At 38.1% G+C, this 23,347-nt stretch overlaps 2 protein-coding genes across 3 annotated transcripts; both read left to right on the top strand.

Annotated features, from left to right (window-relative positions):
- Positions 1-1,762: 1,762 nt before the first annotated feature.
- On the top strand, positions 1,763-11,593 carry LOC141761283 (complement factor I-like). The gene is made up of 18 exons (XM_074624615.1): positions 1,763-1,942; positions 2,341-2,408; positions 2,504-2,657; positions 4,239-4,302; positions 4,408-4,576; positions 4,733-4,923; positions 4,994-5,101; positions 5,193-5,306; positions 5,418-5,444; positions 5,536-5,556; positions 6,586-6,719; positions 6,850-6,953; positions 7,847-7,912; positions 8,000-8,104; positions 8,654-8,829; positions 9,854-9,955; positions 10,032-10,180; positions 11,219-11,593. The coding sequence occupies exons 1-18, from the start codon at positions 1,865-1,867 to the stop codon at positions 11,288-11,290; spliced, it is 1,902 nt and encodes a 633-aa protein (XP_074480716.1). The 5' UTR covers positions 1,763-1,864; the 3' UTR covers positions 11,291-11,593.
- A 1,800-nt stretch (positions 11,594-13,393) lies between these two features.
- LOC141761282 (complement factor I-like) lies at positions 13,394-23,300 on the top strand. 2 transcript variants are annotated; one of them, XM_074624613.1, is made up of 17 exons: positions 13,394-13,593; positions 13,857-14,011; positions 14,798-14,951; positions 15,850-15,913; positions 16,009-16,174; positions 16,336-16,538; positions 17,370-17,474; positions 17,560-17,682; positions 18,439-18,474; positions 18,567-18,587; positions 19,077-19,225; positions 19,952-20,055; positions 20,316-20,420; positions 20,515-20,690; positions 21,230-21,331; positions 21,433-21,581; positions 22,901-23,300. In XM_074624613.1, exons 1-17 carry the CDS (start codon positions 13,534-13,536, stop codon positions 22,967-22,969), a joined length of 1,941 nt encoding a protein of 646 aa, XP_074480714.1. In that variant the 5' UTR covers positions 13,394-13,533; the 3' UTR covers positions 22,970-23,300. The 2 variants fall into 2 exon arrangements, with proteins under 2 accessions (XP_074480714.1, XP_074480715.1); XM_074624614.1 differs by having other exon boundaries at positions 17,373-17,474.
- Positions 23,301-23,347: the final 47 nt, after the last annotated feature.

Here is a 23,347-nt window from a genome sequence, read left to right on the forward strand (position 1 = left end):
GGAATGAAACTGAAAAGTTTTGTAGATACAAGTGCTGCTGAAGTGGAGATTTCTGAGAAAAAACTGTTAAAAAATGTCATACATTTTGAAGACACTGGTGGTGAATGGGGTGAAAAAGAAATTACTAATAAATATCATGCAACTTCCCCAGTTGATTACTGACATTAAGAAAATTATTTTTTGTATTACAAGATTTCTGCAATGTTATGTTTAAATATGCAAATGAGGCATTATCTAATGTTAACTTTTGGTGAATTTAGGAGAAATCTACAGACGCAAATAGACGAAGCAGTAAAATAAATCCTTTCTTTCCACTAGTCTGGAAGAAGACATGTTATGGAAGCAAAATAGACCAAAATCTCTAAATTTGCCAGTGCATAAATTTTTTTTTTACCTGTAGTATCTGGCCAGCTTTGCATTTTTATCTTCATAAGCATAAAAGCAGTGGTTACCATTTTGATAAATGCAGTACAACGTCCTAATGTATTTTATGTGCAACTGCAAACATCGACTCAACGTCTAACATAATAAAATAGCCCCGTAGATTTCAGGAATCACTGATGTTGGTGGACAAAAAGGTTATTTGTTGTGTGCATTATTTATTAGTTAATGTATATAATAGCTGCAATATAAAATATGATGAAATCTATTGTCCAAAATTACTTTACGTGTTAAATGTCTGCAATACATTTTGAAAGCCATAATTATTTTTGCTAGTTGCCTTTATACACTCAGACATAATATAGCTTCTTCCTTCCTCCATTAGGTTCTTCTTATTGATAAGATGTTATGTATGAATAAATTTGTCCTGTCAAACAAAATGTGCACGACTAATGCTTCCGGTGCAAAGAGACGTACAACTCTGACTCATCAATCGATCAGGAACGTGTTCCACAATGTCCTTATTTCATTATTTTGGGAATTCTGTTGTTGCTCAACAGTGTGATGAAATGTGTTACTTTTATTTTAGCTTTCTGGAATCGGGTGTTTGGATTCCCAGTAGATTTGCATGTTTAAGCTCTTTGTACAAAAATGTTATATATTTTACATTATTGCGGACCATTTTTGATAAGGAGCACGGAAGCTGCCAAAATAAAAAAAATAAAAAATCACTCAACAAAAAAATTAATATAACAATTAACTATCAATTACTAAAATTAATATAAAAAATAAATGTAGGCATTAATTTATTGATATTTATTTATATTAATTTATTTACTCTACTTTTGAAAAATAAATTAATAAATATATTGTATTTAACTTTTATTTACTGATGTTTTAATTTTAATTCATTTTTACATTATTGTGGACCATTTTTATTTGGAGGATGGAAGCTGCCAAAACCAAAAATAAATAAATCACTCAATAAATGAATTAATATGCCATTAAATTTACTAAAGATAATATTAAATATAAATGTAGGCATTTATTAATTGATAAAATGTGACATGAATTGATATTTCTGCCTCTTTATTTATTTGTATTAATTCCCCTATTTATTTACTTTCCAATTAAATCTTTCCTTTTATTTATTTATGTATTCATTTTAGGAATGTTTAACTATTTATTTATTTTTGCATTTATTTTAAATTTATTTATTTATTCGTAGATGGTTCTAGGTCAAATTAATTCAAATGTATTGACAGATTAATATGTCCGGACACTGTGTGTGTCAATATTGACAAGACAAGCAAATGATTGATTGGTGACATCACCGTGTGTCAGTCTAAACACCGCTCTATAAAGACAATAACTGTCTGTTGCTTCAGGACAAACTTTTCACTATCTTGTCTCTCAGAAGACATTTCGTCCGGGCGGTTGGATATAAAACATTTCTGTATAAAGCAGAACTTCAGAGGAAACCATGTTTGTGTTTGTCAGGATGACATCGGCTGGACTTTCTCCTCTCCTGCTGTTGTTTCTCATCTCTCACTACCTCATGGTGAGTTAACTCTGTCATTAAACTCTACAGGCATTAAAGCCTTATTTTACTGTGTTTTAATATCTATTACACTCTTTGCCGTGAGGCTGGATTGGAGGTTAAGGGACTCTTCTTTTTACACACCATTTAGATGATTTAACAGTATTATTTATTGATTACTTACTGCGATAATGTGATAATAAGGGGTCGTCCAACACGCTGTTCAAGAATGAACTTACATGCAATTCATAAATAAATTACTGAGTTTAAAGGATTTAAAAACTAAACTCCTGCCAGCGTCCACCAGCAGATGTCAGCTTTCTAAAACGTTTACTGAACTTTGTTTATATATTTATTAATTTAATGTAGCTCTCCCTTGTTGTCGTACCGTTTAATTGTATTCAACCACCTCCTTGCAGCTCTCAACACAAAGCTCCACCCCAAAGACCGACGAGTTTCTGGGACCGATCGAGTGTCTTGAAAGGAAGTAAGTGCTCTGCTCTCTGATTGGCTGGATTGTTTGCTTGTTCTTCTATTTATCAGATATCATGTTAATTCGATCTCTATTTCTTTTTTTCTTAGCTTTACTCGTGAGTCATGTGACCTGGTGTTTTGCAGTCCGTGGCAGTATTGCATAGACGGACGATGCACCTGCAAACCGGCCTATCTGTGTCCCAGCGAGGGCGTGGCCCCGGTCTGTAGCCGTGCCAACAGGCAGCTCCTGTCGTATTGCCAGGTAACAACATGTTTGGCCACTGAGCGAGGCACTAACACCGCCAGCCAGAGTCGGGGTATCCTTAAGTTTACTTCATAAATTAAACTTCAAGTATACTTCTTTTTTGAAAGGGTAAGGAGGGTTGTTGGTGAGCAGGCAGGTGATGTAGGTGTGAGGCAGGTGATCCTCAGCACAGGAGAAAAAGGTGAAAGACAAGGCACATACGCACGGCAAGATTAAGTTACACTAGGAAATCTCACCTGTCCTGACCACAGGTATCTACTACTAGAGATGAAACAATGATCTAAATGAAGCTTGAGTGAAGAACCAAGGTTGATATACTGCAGCGCTGATGAGTAGATGAGTTCCAGGTGTGCAGCTTGTAACAGGTGAATCAGCTCAGCAGCAATCAGCCAGGAGAGAGCTGGAAGCACAGGGGAGGGGGAGTTATCTTATTTACATTGTTATTGATCTTATTTGTTATTATCTACTTGATCATATTTCATTATTATAATAAAACTACTCCATTTGGAGTCAAAATTATACAGTTTTTATTGATGTTATACTCTGCACAATGGTAGAATGTGATGATGCACAGGGTAAACGTCATGGCCAAAGGCTCCATTGTGTGCACATAGCCTCCTGTAGTGGATATCAGTAGTATTTTAGAGCCAGATTCCCTTTCAAGAGGTAGAAAACCCTATTTGGCACACGTTGGGTATCCAAGTGTGCCAAATAGAGAGTCCTCCTGGTCCTATCCTGACTAAAACCTTTGTAGAATCTATGTGCTTTGTGTTATTTATATCTGCTTTGGCTCAGTTGTAGTCAAGGAGTTGCTGAATGAATTCAGTGTCATCTCTATGCATGGCATAATAGCTATAATGGTGTTATCCACTGTCTAATCTAGACAACATTATAGGCGAGGATAAAAATGTAAAGATTTTTCCTTTGGTTCCTCACAGTTTACTCAGGCATAGTAACAGTCACAATGTTACTGACACTGGGGATGAATTCTCTGAGGTCTTATCTATCCTATTATTCTTGATTTATTTTGTGTATGTCTGTCTAGGAGAACCACACCTTCCAGCACCCTATAGGGCTTAAAAGGTTAACAAAAGAAAACTTCTCATAATGTCGTGAAATGGACATTTGATACTAGCAATATATACTAGCAGTATGTATCTGTATCTGTGTGTCTATTTATAGCTCTGATTCGCAAATATGCTGATGACATACCCCTAATTTTAGCAGAAAAAATTAACAAAAAAGGGAGTGGTAATATGAGGATGCCCTCACTAACTGTCTCAATAACCTGTATACTAGCTTGTTGAGAGGGATGCTAAATAACATAATAATAATAGTATTAAATACTTGACAAATCTTTCTTGGACAATCACGCGATTAATTGAATATTTTAATCGATTGACTGCCCTACGTGAGACAAAAGCTAAGTGGTGATTTCAGAACATGATAAAATACAGAAAACCATCGACCACCAAGTCATACTGAATGTTTTTGAACATAAATATGTATGAATGAAGAGACTTAGCTTTTAACACTGAAAAATAACTCACGGTTTCAAGTTTTCCTATTTGTTTGAAGGCAATGGCTATTTCCTGTCAGACCAAGAGACCCTTCATGTCCCATTTTGGGGAAACCTGCAGAGGTTTGTGCTCAAACTTGAATTGTTTTCTTAATTTATGGTGTTTTCTTGATCTTCATCTAAAGGTGATTCACTGGTATATTGACCTTCATCTTTCTCTCACTTCAGCCGATCAACCAAAGTTCAGAGGTTCAATAGAGCAAGGCACAGAAGTGGTCAGGCTCTTTGTTCCCGGCACTGGGAGCACTGAAGGAGGTGGCGAGGAGTTACTGGTGTGTCCGGAGCTGTGGGACATGGCTGCTGCTAACGTGGCCTGCAAGGAGGACGGACACCCACTGTGAGAGAAGATATATTTAACATTTCATAATGCACATACACAGTATGCATATAGGAAGTAAGTGGAAACCATAAGCTTTAACACCGCGACCTTTGATTGGTCGACAGATGTCCAAAATTTTAATAAAGACGTGTGTGTGTGTGTGTGTGTGTCCAGTGGTGCCGCGTTCTCCGGTACCATGTCATACGTTTCCCTGACGAGCTACCATGACGACCAGCAGTTGCCGGTCAAATGTGTGAGCGTCCGTTGCCAGGGTTACGAGAACTCACTGGCAGAATGTGTGATCTACGACAAGACCGTCATTGACAACAGGGACGTCGCTACGGCAACCTGCGTCCAGCCATCAGGTCAGTAACTGCAAACTCTATTGTGCTCTATTTAATTTGATTAGACGTGTGACGTGTGTGTGTGTTTCAGGTGAGGAGTGTGAATTCAGGTGTGTGAACAGGAAGTGTGTGTCTCTCAGTCAGACGTGTGACGGAGTCGACGACTGCGGCGACCGCAGTGACGAGATGTGCTGCGAGAGTAAGTCCTCAGTACAGTAGTTAATAGTAGTAAATGTACTTATTAACTTCTATGTCATCTTGTACAATGTGATTTATTGTGTTTCTGCCAGAATGCAGAAACGGAGCTTTCCGCTGCAGCACAGGTGTTTGTTTGCATAAAGAAGCAGTTGGTGACGGACAGATCGACTGTCTGGATGGCGAGGACGAATCAAAGAAACACACTAGTACGGACCACAGTCACATCTCACCAGTCAATTCTTTTCATTTCACAGACCTGAATAGAGCAGCATTTTGTGAGGTATTCCCTTATAAATATATTATTCTATTCCTCACAGAGCCACTTCCTCTTCTCACGAACACAGGTAACCACGGTAACCCACTCACTGTAATGACTTGATGTTGCTTTAGTGACAATGAAGATGATCACACATATTTTCTGTTGTTGTTTTTCAGAGTACATCTCTCCAAAAAACGGTATGTAGCTTAAATAATAGTATGTTTAGTGTTAGTAATCAGTAGCAGTAGTTAGAGTACACCCCCTTATTTAGCATTTATAATAAGTATTTAAATAGTTAATGAATGGATTTCAACACACTATAATGTATGAGTAGAGGAGTGTTAATTAATGTATTTGTTATTGTGGATGACATTATAGTAAAACTGACTTGTTATAATTAGGGCTGTCAAATTTAACACGATAATAACGTGTTAACGCAAATTCATTTTAACGCCACTAATTTCTTTAATGCATTAACACTTGTGATTTTTAGGTTGTAGTGGGCTCAGTTTTAAAGCTAGAGTTAAGATACTGGTATCATCTGAAACTAGAAAACCTAATGAATCTATTGGTACCAACCATGTCATACTAGCTAAACTAGCAGTATGTGTACTTTATACTGTATCTGTGTGTCTATTTATATCTCTGATTCGCCAATATGCTGATGACATACCCCTAATTTTGGCAGTAATAATAAATATATACTTACATTAGCATAAAGCAGCATATTTGCTCACTAAGAGTATTAAATACTTGACAAGTCTCCCTTTAAGGTTGAACAGATAAAAACAAAATGTGTGATTAATTTGTGATTAATCGCATTAATCGATTGACAGCCCTAGTAATAATATAAATTATGTCATCATTGGAGAAGTTCTAATTGTTGACAACAAAATAGTGTGTTATTCATCATTTATTAATATACTGCTTAAAAATCAGAGGCTTCAGTTTTGATATCGGGCTGGAAGAAAACGTATGATTCAGCCAAATCAAAAAAAAAAAAATGCTGAATAATAATTGTATGACATTAGCAATTATAGGCTGTTCTTGTGGTGATTTAACTTAAACTTGGTACAGTCTATGTTGCAGTTTTCCACATCACTTCTGTCTCTGGGTGTCAGTATAAAAAAATGTCAGGAACATAAATTACAGTCATTCTTTTTTGTGATTTCAGTTTTTTATGTAAAGTTGTCAGAAGAAGAAGTTTAAATCATGTTTTTGTGTAGAAACTAGGGCCAACAGAGTGCATCTGGAGTCCAAGTTGAACTGTGGGATTCCTCAAACAAGCAGCGTGGACCAAGAGGAGCAAGGAGGAGGAGGCCGCTTCAAGAGAGTGGTAGGAGGACAGCCAACACAACCGGTCAGTTACACAATAATGTGATTCCATTATCTTTATTAACACATAAACCACTAATGACTAGACCAGCAGAGAGTGTGGTGCAGCTGTTATCTACTGACCAATAAACTGTACATTTCTTGTCTGTGTGCAGACTCAGATCCAGTGGCAGGTCGCTCTACAGATGAACAGAAGGATTCAATGTGGAGGAGCTTATATTGGAGGCTGCTGGGTAATCACTGCTGCTCACTGCCTCGGGTAGGACGCATGAAGTACTACTAGTACTTATTGTAATGGTGCACATGACGGGAGAAAAAGTTGTAGTCGTAGAGTCAGGCAATATAAACAGAATCAGAAAAACATTTTTGATCCCCAGGGCGTTACAGTTGCTCTCCTACAAGCATGAAGAAATGTAAGAAAATAGAAATAAAGGAGTAAAATGTAAATTATGCACACAATGCTACAATATAAACACAATATATGTAAATAAATATAAGTTCTAAAATTAAAATAAGAAAATGAGAATATAAGAAATATGAAACATGTACAAATATTTGCATTAAGACGTGCAATGTATAACAAATAACCATAGTGCATATAAGTAAATACAAAATACTGAGAAGTGAGATCTATGAAGTGTGTTAAATATAAATGCCAGAATGGTATAAATAAGAATATAAATGTACAGTATAAATGACAGTATTGCACAGTTAGGTTATTCAATTTGTTGATCAACAGAAAATTAAAAAACAGGAATTATTATAATGTGTGTGTGAGGATTTGGTGTTTTTCTCTGTTTTTATATTAATGCAATCTGAATATCTTTAGGTTTTGAACACAATCGTCAGATTAATCAACAAATAAAATTATTGTTAGTTGCAGCCCTTATTTGGTAATGGTATTATTCTGTGCTTGAATTTGGATAACAACGGTGGCAGTACTATGTTTATGTTTATCTATTTGCACAGATAAACCTTCATAAAATCTGGATAAAAAATAAGAAATATGACAGAAGAGGTCAAGAAGACATGTGGCTTTAATTCTGGATGACATATCCTAGTAAAATCTAGTTTAATTAAAAAAAGACTATAAGTTTTGAATGAACAAATACAACTTATTTCCTCTCACAAGTAGTTCTCTCTCTCTTGCAGGACAAAACCTTCTCTCTCGATCACCGAAGACGGAGTTTCTGGTCAAGAGAGAGACACCAACCAAAAGTAATTATCCGTCTAATTTTCTATATGGGGAACTCAAAAGTTTATCTTGATTTGTTTCTTAAATGTTTCTCTCCCTCTCTCCTGCAGGCCTAACCTCGCTAAATTGTTTGTGAAGTTATCTCTCTGGAAGAAGGTCATGCCTCAGGCCTCTACAGATATTGTTCCTGTTCACGATGTCCACATCCACCCTAAGTATGCATACACGTTTTCATGACCATTTATTAGATTATCATATTCGGCTTAGGCTATATGTCACACAAGGGTGTTAGTAACCATGATGAGGTATTTAGTGGGCGGAGCATTAAGTGGAGGCAGGATAACACGTTAGTTAACACTAGCTAGCAAGTATTGTTGGAAAGCACTGAAAAAAAGGAAGCTGATTCAGAGCAGAATACTTGTTTCGGTTAATTTTACTTGGATCAATATTTGGTGGAAGTGAGGGAGGTTGTCAAGCTATGAGGTATGAGGATACATATTTCTACCAGTTATTATACAGTAAATGGCAAAAGAGCCAAACTCTAAACTACAAGATGGAGAGGAGACATCAGATAAGTAAAGTAAAATATCGTCAGCATAAAGAGAAATATGATGCAGTGTTCCTTTTAAAGTAATGGATAAAATACTGCTCAAAATCTAAATATTGCAAAGCATTGCTTCAGGTAAAGATGAGAGCAATAATCTGTAGCCATGTACACAATGCAATCACACTGGTAATAAGCATCCTTTTATACAAAAATAAAGGTACAACCCCAACACCCATGAGAATGACATCGCTCTGGTGAAGCTGGAGAAGCTTCCGTTCAACGACAAATGTCTGGAGGACAGCCCGGCCATCAGTCCTGTCTGCGTTCCCTGGACCACCAGGCTCTTCCATCCCAACCACACCTGCACCATCTCTGGATGGGGGCAGGATGCAGGTATAACAACAGCAACTGTTGTTGACATTTTTAAATTTGTATTATTATTTTAATGTTTAGCCAAATGTGACCTGTAAGGTGGTCAAGATTATAGATGGAGCTCATAATATGGCATATTCAAGAACATGAAATCTCTCAGGCAGCTTTTTGCTAATCTACAGTATGTTTGATCCCAGGTCAATGCTCTAGGTCTCTAGTTTGATCCATCCGTCCTCTGAATGCTCTAGGTCTCTAGTTTGATCCATCCATCCTCTGAATGCTCTAGGTCTCTAGTTTGATCCATCCATCCTCTGAATGCTCTAGGTCTCTAGTTTGATCCATCCTCTGAATGCTCTAGGTCTCTAGTTTGTGGCTGTAAAGTTTCATGAGGCTGTGATTATCCTAGAGGTCACCACGGGTCATTTTATACAGTGAGGTCAATGAAATGTCTTCTATGGGGACTAACATCATCACACATGAATACAGTTGGGCTCATTGGACACAACTGGAATCCACAAGAGTCTCTGGCCATGCTAGTTTTTGGAGCGTAATTTAGCCTAATTTTCGACAAACTAGCATGACATGGTTGGTACCAATGGACTCGATAGGTTTTTTAGTTTCATATGTTATCTGTACCTTCGCTCTAGCTCTAAAACTGAACCTGCTGCAGCCTCTGAAATACAGTAAAGTTGTCTCAGGGGGTTAACAGTGGGAATATGGCGTTCCTGACCACAAAACGGTCATTGCAGTCCAGCAAAGGTTGAGCCAGGTTCAACTTGTTTGCCAGGCGTCCGTGCATTTTTTGTTTTATGGAAGCCTTGAGAAAAAATTCTGGTGTTTCTTTTTCTAAGTCTGATCTAAATTGTTTTATCTCCTGTATTTATGACTTAAGAAAAAGTGAAAAAAGCTTTTTCCTTTTTCTAATAATTTTTCACTTCGTCCATGTTGTCTTGATAAATGTTTGATGTCTCTGTTGTTAATGCTGTGAAAACATATACATTATATTGAACAGTGGTCCTGATACTGATGACTAACTTCTCTGTAGGTGGTAGACTGTTCCGGGTCTTACAGTGGGCCAGCGTGTCCCTCATTGAAGACTGTCAGAGATTCCATAATGACAGCATTAAACCCGGCATGATCTGTGCAGGTAGGTGTGCTCATATGTTGGGTGTTTATTGTGTTAATGAAATGAGTCCGTTTGAGGTTTGTTTGTGTGTGTGCAGGTGATCTGAACGGGAGAATGGACGCCTGTGAGGGGGATAATGGAGGTCCTCTGGTGTGTGAGGATGAACTGGGTGTTTCTTACCTGTGGGGCATCGTCAGCTGGGGGCGGGGATGTGGCCGGCCGAGATCTCCAGGAGTTTATACGCAGGTAAAATATTTCAGTCAAGTTACTTGTTTCTGCTGCGGTTGAAATGCTGGTGACATTTATAATATGATGATATGATTCTGACTACTGGTGTCCTCTGAAGAGACTATTTTGATGCCTGGATTTTAGGGCTGTCAAAGTTACTCCGATAATAATGCGTTAACGCAAATTTGTTATAACGCCACTAAAATGCATTAACACAACTTGTGATTTTTAGGTTGTAGCTGGCTCAGTTTTAAAGCTAGAGTGAAGATACTGGTATCATATGAAACTAGAAAAACCTGATGAATCCATCGGTACTAACCATGTCATACTAGTTATATATACTATCAATATATGTACTTCACACTGTATCTGTGTGTCTATTTATATCTCTGATTCGCCAATATGCTGATGACATTACCCTAATTTTGGCAGAAAAAAATAAACAAAAACGGAAGTATTAATGTAAGGATGTCCTTACTAAGTGACTCAATTATCTGAATACTAGCTTGTCATGAAGGAGGTTAAATAATGCTCCACACTTACACTAAATTTTGGTGAGGAGAAACTGTCATGACCATTTTCAAAGGGGTCCCTTGATCTCTGACCTCCATATGTGTGAATGTAACTGGGTTCTATGGGTACCAACGAGTCTCCCCTTTACAGACATGCCCACTTTATGATAATCACATGCAGTTTGAGGCAAGTCATAGTCAAGTCAGCACACTGACACACTGACAGCTGTTGTTGCCTGTTGGGCTACAGTTTGACATGTTATGATTTGAGCATATTATTTTATGCTAAATGCAGTACCTGTGAGGGTTTCTGGATAATATCTGTCATTGTTTTGTGTTGTTAATTGATTTACAATAATAAATATATACATACATTTGCATAAAGCAGCATATTTATCCACTCCCATGTTGATAAGAGTATTAAATACTTGACAAATCTGCCTTTAAGGTTCATTTTGAACAGATGAAAAATGTGTGATTAGTTTGCGCTTAATTGCGATTAACTATGACAATCATGCAATTAATCGCTCGTTCTCTCTTTCAGGTCGCTCATTACTTTGAGTGGATCAGATATCATACAGGGTGGCCTGCTGTGACGAGGTTCAACTCCCAATAACACTCAAACAACCAACTCCAGAAGGATTGCATTCATATTTCACATCGGCTACAGCTGTGTACTGATTGACAATTCTAACTTTTTAAAAATGTTTTATACATTTGTTGCTGTACAAAGCAAAAAAAACATTTTCTGTTGTGTGTAGATTTATTAATGTAAAGTTAATAAAATATGATGTAATGCTGTAACTAAGAAAGTCCTGTTGTCACCTGCTTCATTACAAAGTAGACCATTATTCACTGTTATTCATATTTTATAGTACATGTTGCATTGTCTCCTCTGAATAAACACATAAACTAACAATATCATCAGTCAGTCACTTCTTTGTCTCGACGGTGTGGACGCACAAACACACTCACAGTCTGCACCTTGTATTGATTAATCGTATTGATCATGTGTGTGTAGCTGGAGGGTTGGGTCATGTTTGTGGTTTGTGTGTATAAGTAGGAAAACCCAGAAGTTTGCCTACCTCACAGATAAGTAAACAATGATTTTGAAACAGTGTTGAACATTAACTTATTTGTTCTTCAATCCATTTATCCTGTTCAGGGTCACCTGTCCCAGCATGCCACTTCCCAGCAGACATTTTGACTTGTCATAGCAGGGAAAACATAGGTGTTATTAATAACAATAATGGTGGCTCTGCTCCGTAACTGGCTGCAAACCAGACACTTTTAAAGTTGTGGTGGAGAGGAGGACACTGAGCAGACTGTTATTCATCATAGATTTTTTTGTATTTGTTGTCAATCAAATACAAATATTTAATCGTGATTAATCACAAATTAATCACACATTTTTCTATCTTTATCTATCAAAGGCCAAAGGACCCCTTTGAAAATGGCCATGACAGTTTTTCCTCGCCAAAATTTTGCATAAGTTTGGAGCGTTATTTAACCTCCTTCATGACAAGGTAGTATGACATGGTTGGTACCGATGGATTCTTTCGGTTTAGGTATTTTTTTTCTGCCAAAATTAGGCGGATGTCATCAGCATATTGGATAATCAGAGCTATAAATAGACATACAGATACAGTACCAATAAATTCCTTATATTTTCTAGTTTCATATGATACCAGTATCTTCACTCTAGCTTTAGAACTGAGCCACTTCAGCCTAAAAATCACAAGTTGCATTAATGCGTTAAAGAAATTTGTGGCGTTAAAATCAAATTTGCGTTGACACATTATTATAGTGTTAACTTTGACAGCCCTACTGTCACAGTGTTCCCATACAAAGTTCAAATTTACATGCGAGATATTCGCACGAAACTAATCAAACCTTTGTGTTTATATTACTTCTTCCCCAACAAAGACATCAGATCCAAAATTTTGCTGTCACAAGAGTTTTACCATAGAAATCAATCAAATGTCCGTTTAACGATATTACAAGAAGTTTTCTTTTGTTAACCTTTTAAGCCCTAGGGTGCTGGAAGGTGTGGTTCTCCTAGACAGACATACCTAAAATAAATCAAGAATATCTCCACAACTACCAGGTCTATATGCATGATCTTGGTCTCTATATGGATCCGTGCCCGCTACAACCTCTGAAATATCTATTGCGTTAATGCGTTAACGAAACTAGTGGCATTAAAACAAATTTTAACACATTATTATCGCGTTAACTTTGACAACCGTAGGTTTAAAACAAAACATTGTAACTTGCACACTTTGCTGTATTCCAATATTCTTTATATTGTGTATACTATATGGATATATTTCTCTAGAGTTGATATGTACATTTTATTTACTGTTCCTATGCATTGCCTGGATAACCTGCTGCTGTAACACAATAATTTCCCAGAAGGAAACAAACCAGCCAGGAGGGTTCACACGGCGACCTTCAGTACTGAGTCACCATGCCGCCCACATATTTGTGTTTATGTGGTTACTGGAATATGAGTTTCCCCACATGCACATCAACAACCCCTCACCCGATTCTCCGTTATGTGACGGTACAGTACAAGATTCAGTCCGCTGAATCAATCTGCATGTTTGTTTGTGTTTGTCCACACCGACGAGACAAGCTAATGATTGATTGATGACATCATCAGTGGACAGAAGAGATCTGTCTGTCACTTTGCTCCCTTACAGAGACAATAACTGTCTCTCTGTCTGTATCTGCAGCTGTGTCTTCACTGTAAAAGATATTTTATTATCGAATCCTTTTGTCCATCAGTCACAACAGTTTTAAGCACAGGAAGAAGCTGAACGTGTGGAGGAAACCAGACTACTTGTGCTTGTCAGGATGAGACCAGCCGGAGTTTCTCTTTTCTCTGTGTTTCTTCTCGTGATTCACTCTGAAACGGTGAGTTAACTCATGCTGTCTTTTATTCTTATTTTTCAAGTGTTCAAACGCATTCTATCAATTTCTCTACCTGTATTTGTGGGACTTGTCAAGTTACTTTGGTCAAGTTGACCAAAATAATTCAACAAAAGATAAAACAACTGCTGAATTCAAAAGTATTTGTACTTTTACAGAGATATAAAGTTGTGTATCATCTGTGTAACACTTTAACTAGATGGTGTGCGCAACCACATCCTGTCATTTGTAACTCTATTGCATTTTAGGTGCTCATGCAAAGGGGCTTATCAGGTGATGAGACTCAATTGCCCATAGAGCAGATCCGATCCCCCACCCCGCAGGTTACCAGCCCTGCCCCCACAACCCCTACAGCACCTGAGAGAGACGAGTTTCTGGGTCCACCTGAGTGTCTGGAAAAGAAGTAAGATTGGCTGGGCATCTTCCTTTGGTTGTTTAACTTTCTTTGTTAGTTGCTATGGTCATACTGACGCTTTGTCACGCTCCTTGGTGTCACTTTAGGCAACAGAACCCCTATAGTTAGGTTTAGTAAAGAACAACATGGTTGGGCTTAAAACTACTACGTTTGTACAGTCAAAATGACACTGAACGTCGTGAACAGGGGACATGAACAGCGGTCTCCTTGATGAAACCCTTGTGCGGTGTGGTGTGTCTCTTTCGCTCTTTAAACTATGTCACCACACTCCCGGCGCACTTTTCTCGAAGCGTTTACTGTTGCCTGTGTTTACATTGTAGTTAATGGAACGCCCGGTGCATTTCATACCGGCGCTAAAGTGTACCGTGTGTGGCGGTACTGAACGCCGACGGACGTATTTAATGCCCTGGGATTGAGAACGGATTGGTTATTTTTGTATTTCCCTTTTTGCATTCTTGCTTGATTGATTCAGAGGTCTGGTCCCGGGCTAGTTTTTCAGTCTTAAGCTACTGACTCACAACCACTAGGAAACAGAAAGACTACGACAACCACGATGTTTACTTAATGATTCAAGCTCAAAAGTGAAATCTCTTCACAAAGGTAGGGAAGCAAAATGAATGTGACATGAGGGTGAAAATTCAACAACCCAAACCCAAACGACCCAAAGACGTCTAATTCTTATTGCCACTTTGATTTTCTTAGCTCACTGTAATAACCTGTGTATAAACAATGTGAGATTAATCTGTGTTTGATTTATCTTTCAACATTTATCAGGTTTACTCGTGCATCATGTGGCCTGGTGTTTTGTCCTCCATGGGAGCGTTGCATCGAGGGACATTGCTCCTGTAAACCACCCTACCTGTGTCCCGCTGATGGCATGGCCCCAGTCTGTGGGCACGACAATAGAAACTATCGCTCTTACTGCCAGGTAACTCATGTAAAAGGTTAGGTATCGAGCTGGTTATAGAAACACAAATCAGGAATTTGTTGTAGACATATCGTTTTCTCAGCTGACGGTTCGTATGGTATCTTACATAAAAGTTTTTCTTAATTTTTCGTGCGTTCTCCTTTGAATGTCCAGTGACACGTTTCAGTTTCCACTCATGCATACAGTCTTTTGGGGTGGCACGGTGGCGCAGTGGTTAGTGCTATCGCCTCACAGTAAGTCCCAGGTTTGATCCCCGGTCTGGGCAGGGCCTTTCTATTTGGAGTTTGCATGGTTGTGTGGGTTTGCTCCGGTTTCCTCCCGCCACCATAACATGTATCCCCGCTGGGCAGCCGGCGTAAAAACTATGCCAAACTATGCCAAACTATGCGACCCCTTACGGGAGCAGCCAAAAGACAAACAACACAACATGCATAACAACACAACATGCACACAGTCTTTTCAAAATAAACTTCCAACTTTACAGGATTAGGGAACAAAACTACTTAGTTAGGTTTAGGTAAAGATCGTAGTTAAGGTTAAAATAACTACGGAAGTGGCGTTACTTAAGTATGGAAATGATGTGACGTATAAATCAACAATGACTTCTGGTTTCACACGCGATACGAACAACGGTCTCCTGGGCGAAAGTCCGATGTTTTTGGACCCACCCATCCACCCCGACTTCCTCCCGACGTGCCATTTGTTGCTCTTTATACTTCCTGGTTCCCGATTATGTGGATTAAATACGAATTGATTTCGTGGGATATATACGAATTACAGTGCATTACATTTTGTAGATATAGCTTCCAACGGTGTATGAGAACAGCCCGACTCAAGACCTGGCTGATTCCAATAGTGAAACCCTTTCAAGTTTACACAGCGGTGATCTGTTTTCCAGGTGATGGCTGTCTCATGTCGGACCAAGAAACCCGTCATGTCCCACTTTGGGAGGAATTGCGAAGGTTTGCTCTCACAGATACATTCGGTGCCCTCTAGTATTTTTTAAAATCACTGTTATATTACTACTTATGTTACCTTTGTCTCTCTCTCACCACAGCGAGTCATCCGAAGTTCACAAGTTCAATAGACCCAGACACGGGAGTGGTCAGGGTCGTCATTCCTGATGCTGTGAACCCTGACATCGAGGAGGAGCTACTGGTGTGCAAGAAGCTTTGGAACATGGCGTCTGCTAACGTGGCCTGCAAGGAGCACAGGAATCCACTGTGAGAGGAGATATTTTTATATACCGTGGGATATATATACAGTTTATATACACTACAGTAGCTCCATCAACATATAAACATGCCTACGACAAACTCCTAAACTGTCACAGTATATTTGGTGAGAGATGAACCTACAATGTGACCTGTGTGTGTGCTTACAGTGGTGCAGCGACTGCTGATTCCGTGTGTTACAATACCCTGACAACCGACCGTGACGACAAGCCGTTGCCGAGAAGCTGTGTTAGCGTCCGCTGCCAAGGTTATGAGACTTCCCTCGCTGAGTGTATAATCTACGACAAGAGCAGGATTGCCAACAGGAAGGTCGCTACGGCAACCTGTTATAGGGCATCACAAACACCCAAAGGTCAGTATGTACTGATTCTACTCTGTTCTTTTCTATCGGTGCCTTCAATAAGTTGTATTTACTGCGTGCAAATTAAAAATCCCCAGTAACACCCAGGGGTGGGTATCGGTACGCGATACCTTTAACGTATCGATGAAAACATCCCAGTACCAAGTAGTATCAAAACTTCTCTAGTAAACGATACCAGCAATCGATCTTTTTTGTGCCCAGATCTAAAAAAAAAAAAATCATTCTGACTCCCAACTCATCAAATACCACCGCTTGGTCAGTGCCCCTCGATATCAGAGACCAACGCACAGGGTAGCCCTCTTGCGTTACTTTTGGACAAACCGGGGACGACGTTGAATATACGCTTGTTACATGCATAGTGTCCTTTCAAAATAAACTTCGGTTTTCACAGGAAGTCAGGTTTAGGCAACACAACCATTTATTTAGGGTTAGGAAACGGTCGTTGTTTATGTTAACTTATTCAGCCTTTATGTTAATTTACCAAATATTTGTCCAAATGTTAAAGTGCAATTATATGCTAATGAAACAGTATTATATGCACATTTCAAAACAAAGCAACAAGCTGCTCTTATACCATCTGCAGCTATGGTACCGGTGTCTCACTGGCTTCAAAACTTATGTTTACATCTCAATACAAACTCCAATCTTACATTCAAGGAACACTAGCTCTCCAACACACTTGGCACACGGAAGAGGCTTTAGTTGGTTGCAACAATAAAATGCACAAAGCCCACGGATATGATCAGGGTTTAATTTGAGAAGTTGTATTTTGATATATACTTTTCCAGTATTGTGACCTTTTTTCTTGTCAATGTTTTTCAGAAGAGTGCGGCTTCAAATGTGCAAACACAAAGTGTGTGTCTCTGAAACAGACTTGTGACGGAGTTGATGACTGTGGTGACCGCAGTGACGAAATGTGCTGCAAAAGTAAAGAAAACACATAAATGGATTTTATGTCCCTGTATCTGTAAACGATGTATATTCACAATGTGGATTATTGTGTGATTGACAGATTGCAGGAACGGTGCTTTCCGCTGCAAGACGGGTGTTTGTGTGCATCCAGATGCAGTCCATGACGGACAGATTGACTGTCTGGATGGCGAGGACGAATCAATAAAGCGCACTAGGGACAACAGTGAGATACACTCACACAGACATTTTTAAATTAGTCACACAAACATCATTTACTTCCATTCAGTTTTGGAAATCACTGAAACTGTACTGTGTACGACTTCAAAAAAGTTTTAAACCAACACCTAACAGGTGTATAAATACCACCGCGTGTCATGAGTACGCATTTTAGCATTTCTCATGTCATTTGGACACCACGCAAATGTCAACAGTTAGGATCAGGCAACAAAATCATTTAGTTAGGGTAAGGTAAAAGTCATGGTAAGTACAGAAACAACTACAGAAAACACGTCACAAACATCACAAATGTCACTAACGTAACTTACAAAACAAAACAGCGGTCTCGAACACGAGTCTCCTGGTTAAAAGTCTGGTGTTTGTTGGACCCATCCACCTCCCCACTCGCCCACAATAAGTTGTCTTTCTCTCAATTTATACTAAGCCACTAAATCTATAATTTTACCGTAGCATTTATACACAGATGCGTTTACATTGCAGTCAGTACAGGATACATGGTGTACAAAAGACACATGGAAATCAGGAAAGACGTACTTATTGCACCCTAAACGCCTTGCGCATTATCATGGCAAATGTGCTGGTTAGGCTCCACTTCCCGTCAGTACCAGCCCACTTAATGTGAATAATTGTCACACTTTGAACAGACCAACTTCAGGAACACGACACCCAATGCTACAGTAATTTTGTTGTTGTCTGACTTTAGTAGTTTGTAGTTATATTAATAATTTTCTATTCTCCACAGAACCAGAGGAGGTGGACAGACGACTCCGACTTTTTGGTATACCTGAAACTGAGGTTGAACCTTTCATATGAAACTGTTGTCGTTGTTGGTAGAGGTGATGATGATGACATTTCTTTTTTTTTTTTCAGAGTATACCTCTCCCAAAAACGGTATGTAGCCTAAACAACACATTCTCATTCCCAACTCGTCAAATACCGCCGCTTGGTCAGTGCACCTCGGCATCGGAGACCGACCACCTGGTACCCCTCTTGTGTTACTTTTGGACAGATCGGGGACACGAACAGTGGTCTCATGATTGAAAGTCTTGTGTTTGTTTAACCCATCCACCTCCCTCCCGCCCTGAATGGACTCTCACGCTATTAATACTACGTCACTTGCTCCAACTGCCGAATAACGCCGCGGGTGGGTTTACATTGGACTTAGTTGAAAGCCCGATTCGTCACATACTGCGTGTCCGTGACGTCGAACATGACACAGCAAGAAAACACAGAAAGGCCGGTGCAACGGCACGGCATACATGCAATGCCAGCGGAGTCTATCGCCAATTCTTGCACGACATTCAATGACGTATTTTTCGTGTTTTTCTTAAGAATGTCAAGCAACATGTGATTCCAACAACTCTGTGCATGTGTGTCCAGAAACGAGGGCCGACAGAGTGCATCTGGAGTCCCAGTTATACTGTGGGATTCCCAATGCGACCACGGTGGACGACGTGGAGGTGGAGGAGCGAGGAAGGAGAAGGAGGAGCCGAATCAAGAGAGTGGTGGGAGGAGTCCCAGCCAACCCGGTCAGTTAGAAACACACCTGTCTGTCTGTCTGCTTACAGTCACCAGAACATCTGTTTAAAGCTATTATCACCATCATTTGTTATATCACTTTTAAAAGAAACCTGAAGATATGTTTTTAGCCTGGCTTTTACATGAGGTGCCTCGTCATTGCCTTGATTTTTAATTCTTAATCTTTAGTTTTCATACTATGTCTATATCTTCAGCCTATTTATTCTAGTGTCTTTTATTTATTTTAACATTTTATTGTTTATTGTTTTAATTTTTAGTATTGCAAAATTCTAGTTATTTTAGTTTTACATAACATAACATAATATAACATAACATAACAAATGTATACTTGACGTAGCGTAGCGTAGCGTAGCGTTACGTTACTTAAATAACATAATGTAACATAACGTAACGTAACATAACGTAACGTAACATAACGTAACGTAACGTAACGTAACGTAACGTAACGTAACGTAACATAACGTAACGTAACGTAACATAACGTAACGTAACGTAACGTAACGTAACATAACGTAACATAGCATTACATAAGTAATGTAATGTAAACAACATAACATAACATGACATAAGTAACGTAACGTAACGTAACGTAACGTAACGTAACAGCATTACATAAGTAATGTAACTTAACGTTTATGTAACATAAAACAGAATAAACCAACGCACATACTGTATTTTTCCAGTAGTTTTGAAATGAGACTGTTGTTGTTCTACAGACTCAGATCCAGTGGCAGATCGCTCTGGAGGAGAACAGGAGGATCGATTGTGGAGGCGCTTATATCGGAGGATGCTGGGTAATCACTGCTGCTCACTGCGTCAGGTACAACGAGTGTTTAGGTAGAATGATGATGCAGTAGTATTAGTGTGAAATATGAGCAGTGATGGAATGTAGGTTTACTTAAGTACTAGTACAAATTCAGTAACATATATTATTATTATAGAACAAAATATCGTCTTCTATTCAGGCCAGTACAGTTCTTGTAATAGTAGTAGTGGTGGCACGTATTGTACATTAACAATCATTGTAGTACTAAAAGTAGTAGTAGTGGCAGTTGAAGTAGTTCTCTCTCTCTTGGCCAGGCCCAACCCGTCTGCGTTCAATGTGAAGTTTTCTCTCTGGAAGAAGTCTCGAAGTCAGGACACGACTGACATTGTACCTGTTGAAGACATTCGCATCCACCCAAAGTATTTATCCATCTGAGCGATAACCCTCAATCATTACACATGCATGTGACTGAATGGTGATACAAAGTGTGAAATAATGTGTTTTGTCCTGAAGGTACAACGCCAGCACTTATGAGAACGACATCGCTCTGGTGCAGCTGAAGAAGCTTCCGTTCACGGACAAATGTCTGTTGGACAACCCGGCCGTCAGCGCCGTGTGTGTCCCCTGGTCCACCCAGCTCTTTCAGCCCAACCACACCTGCAGCATCTCTGGGTGGGGACGGACCGCAGGTGTGTGGAGCTCTGACATTAGTGTAAATGAGGTCCTCAGGTGATACAAAGGGAAGAGAAATATGGGGTGAAAATGCAAAAGTCGCTATCTTGACTCTAAATGGGACCATAATTTACTAAATGAACATCATGCTGTATTGAAGAAGACTTGAAACTAGCGAGACCATAAACTCATGTTTACAATGTTTACTGAGGTAATGAATCAAGTGAGAAGTAGGCTCATTTTCTCATAGACTTCTATACAACCAGAGGAGTCGCCCCCTGCTGGCTGGTAGAAAGAATGCAGGTTTAAGGCTCTTCAGCATTGGCTTCACTTTTCAGACTCGGTGGCTGCTGCTTGCATGAAATGCTTTTCAGGGCACTAATAGTGACATTTTGTGAACAGATTTAATTTAGAGCCCCAAAACATTTAATCGATCAAAATTAAATTTAAATAAAAAACTTAATAAGCTGCATTTAATAAGTCAGACAGTCAGTTAGCTTGAATTGTGTAAAGTTTTAAAATGATCTAGTTTACGTATTGATGACTTTGTTCACAGAGGGCAAAGCAGCTCAGGTGTTGCTCTGGGCCAACGTATCCCTCATCGCCGACTGTCAGAATTTCTACAAAGGTCGCTTCAAGCCAGGCATGATGTGTGCAGGTTGGTGTTTGTGTGGTTGATGAGCTATGTGCACAAAAAACTAGCTGCTTTATAGACATGTGTGCATGTGCTAATGTGTGGGTGTGTGGGTGTGTTTGCAGGTGATCTGGAGGGCAGCGTGGATTCCTGTCAGGGGGACAGTGGCGGTCCGCTGGTTTGTGAGGATGAACTGGGCGTTTCCTACCTGTGGGGCATCGTCAGCTGGGGAGAGAGGTGTGGTCAGTCAGGTTTCCCCGGAGTTTATACGCAGGTAAAATACATACAGTATACCGTATATACACATATACAGTACATGGAGAAAATACACAGGAAATTCATACTGTAAATGTATACACCAGGGTTATTAAAGTAAAATAAAACTGAAACTAAAATATGTAGTGAAAAATATTGTTAGTGAACTGAAACTAAATAAAAACTAAATCCTTTAAGACAAACTAAAACTTAACTGAAACTATATTGCCTACTTAAAAATGATTATTATTATTAATAATAATAATAATAATAACAATAATAATAATATATCACTACCAAAAAAGCTCTCGTGACATTAAGCCACAGGAACTGACCAGACTTGATCTTCCAGGAGATGGCGCTATGACACAATCGTTTCACATCAGACGCTAAAGTAACACGAAGTTTAAATATTAAAAATCATATCCATTCCTGCACAGTTCTCCAACCATGTATTTTCTATGTAGATAGATACATACCTCTTAGACATTATACCTGGCCCTAACAAAAACAAACTAAACTAAATATATATATATATATAAACTAAAACTATATATATATATATATATATATATATATATATATATATTATTTTTTATATATTTAGTTTAAGTTTTAAGACATTTAGATTTATATATTTACAGTATTTAAAAAATATATATATTTTTAGTTTAAGTACATACATTTAGTTTTAGTTTATATATATATTTTTTTTTATACATTTAATTTTAGTTTATATAAAACTAAATGTATAAAAACTAAAACTAAATATATAAAAACTAATTATTTAAATACTAAAACTAAATATATAAAAACTAAAACTAGATATATAAAAACCAAAACTAAATATATATAAACAAAAACAAAAAAACTCAAACTACTTATAAAAAAGCTCAAAATAAATATTAAATATTAAATAAATTAAGACTAAATATATAAAAACTAAAACAAAATATATAAAAACTAAAACTAAATATATAAAAACTAAAAGTTAATATATGTAAACTAAAACTAAACCTTTCAGAAAAACTGAAACTAAATATTTTGCTAGTTTTGTAAACGCGCTCTGAAAATGAACTAAAACTAAAATGAAATAGAAAAGTCAAAACTAGAATAAAATAAAAACTAATGTCTCTGTTCAATGAATCTTTCATCATGAACACAGTTTCAAAAAATGAAAACAAAACCAACATTCAGCAAAACGTAAATATTTGTACAACGGTCTAAATATTACAAACAAATCATTACATCGTGCTTTTATATTTGGTGTTTTGTTTACACAAATAATGTCACAAATACAACGTAACGTTAACATTAATTCCTCTTTCTCTCCGACAGGTTGCTCATTACTTTGAGTGGATCAGGCTTCACACAGGATGGCATGCAGTCACCAAGTTCAACTCCTGATAAGGCAAACACACACTTACGCAACACGTTTTTATTTTAAAAAATATCACATACTTTAAAATAGCCTAAATATATCTTTCTGTTTCTACATCGCGAACAAAAGACTGACATTTCTTTATATAGCTAACAAATTAGGCTAATCTGTTTTATACACCTGTCAATAAAAAGTAGTTTTATTTGTATTGCTAGCAATATAAAAATGTTGTTTCTGCAGCTAGCACATTTTTGTTTGCTAAAAAAATACTTATTTGTACTACTTTGTACCTTTGTACTGAAACTGCTGCACAACCAGTTCCCCCAGGATGAATAAAGTTTTATCTCATCTTAATAATCATTTATGTTTTTGCCCTCAAGTGCAAGATGTGTCATCAAAAAAAT

The sequence above is a fragment of the Sebastes fasciatus genome, chromosome 22, assembly GCF_043250625.1.
Source record: "Sebastes fasciatus isolate fSebFas1 chromosome 22, fSebFas1.pri, whole genome shotgun sequence".
Classification (NCBI taxonomy): domain Eukaryota; kingdom Metazoa; phylum Chordata; class Actinopteri; order Perciformes; family Sebastidae; genus Sebastes; species Sebastes fasciatus.

What these genes read in the sequence shown, in the direction of transcription:
- LOC141761283 (XM_074624615.1), top strand. Translation starts at nt 1,865, where the DNA reads ATGTTTGTGTTTGTCAGGATGACATCGGCTGGACTTTCTCCTCTCCTG. An exon ending in CGAATCAAAGAAACACACTA is followed by an intron (nt 5,307 to 5,417) that starts GTACGGACCACA and finishes TATTCCTCACAG; the next exon opens with AGCCACTTCCTCTTCTCACG. An exon ending in ACCCGGCATGATCTGTGCAG is followed by an intron (nt 9,956 to 10,031) that starts GTAGGTGTGCTC and finishes GTGTGTGTGCAG; the next exon opens with GTGATCTGAACGGGAGAATG.
- LOC141761282 (XM_074624613.1), top strand. Translation starts at nt 13,534, where the DNA reads ATGAGACCAGCCGGAGTTTCTCTTTTCTCTGTGTTTCTTCTCGTGATT. An exon ending in TGACGAAATGTGCTGCAAAA is followed by an intron (nt 17,475 to 17,559) that starts GTAAAGAAAACA and finishes TGTGATTGACAG; the next exon opens with ATTGCAGGAACGGTGCTTTC. An exon ending in AAAGCGCACTAGGGACAACA is followed by an intron (nt 17,683 to 18,438) that starts GTGAGATACACT and finishes TATTCTCCACAG; the next exon opens with AACCAGAGGAGGTGGACAGA.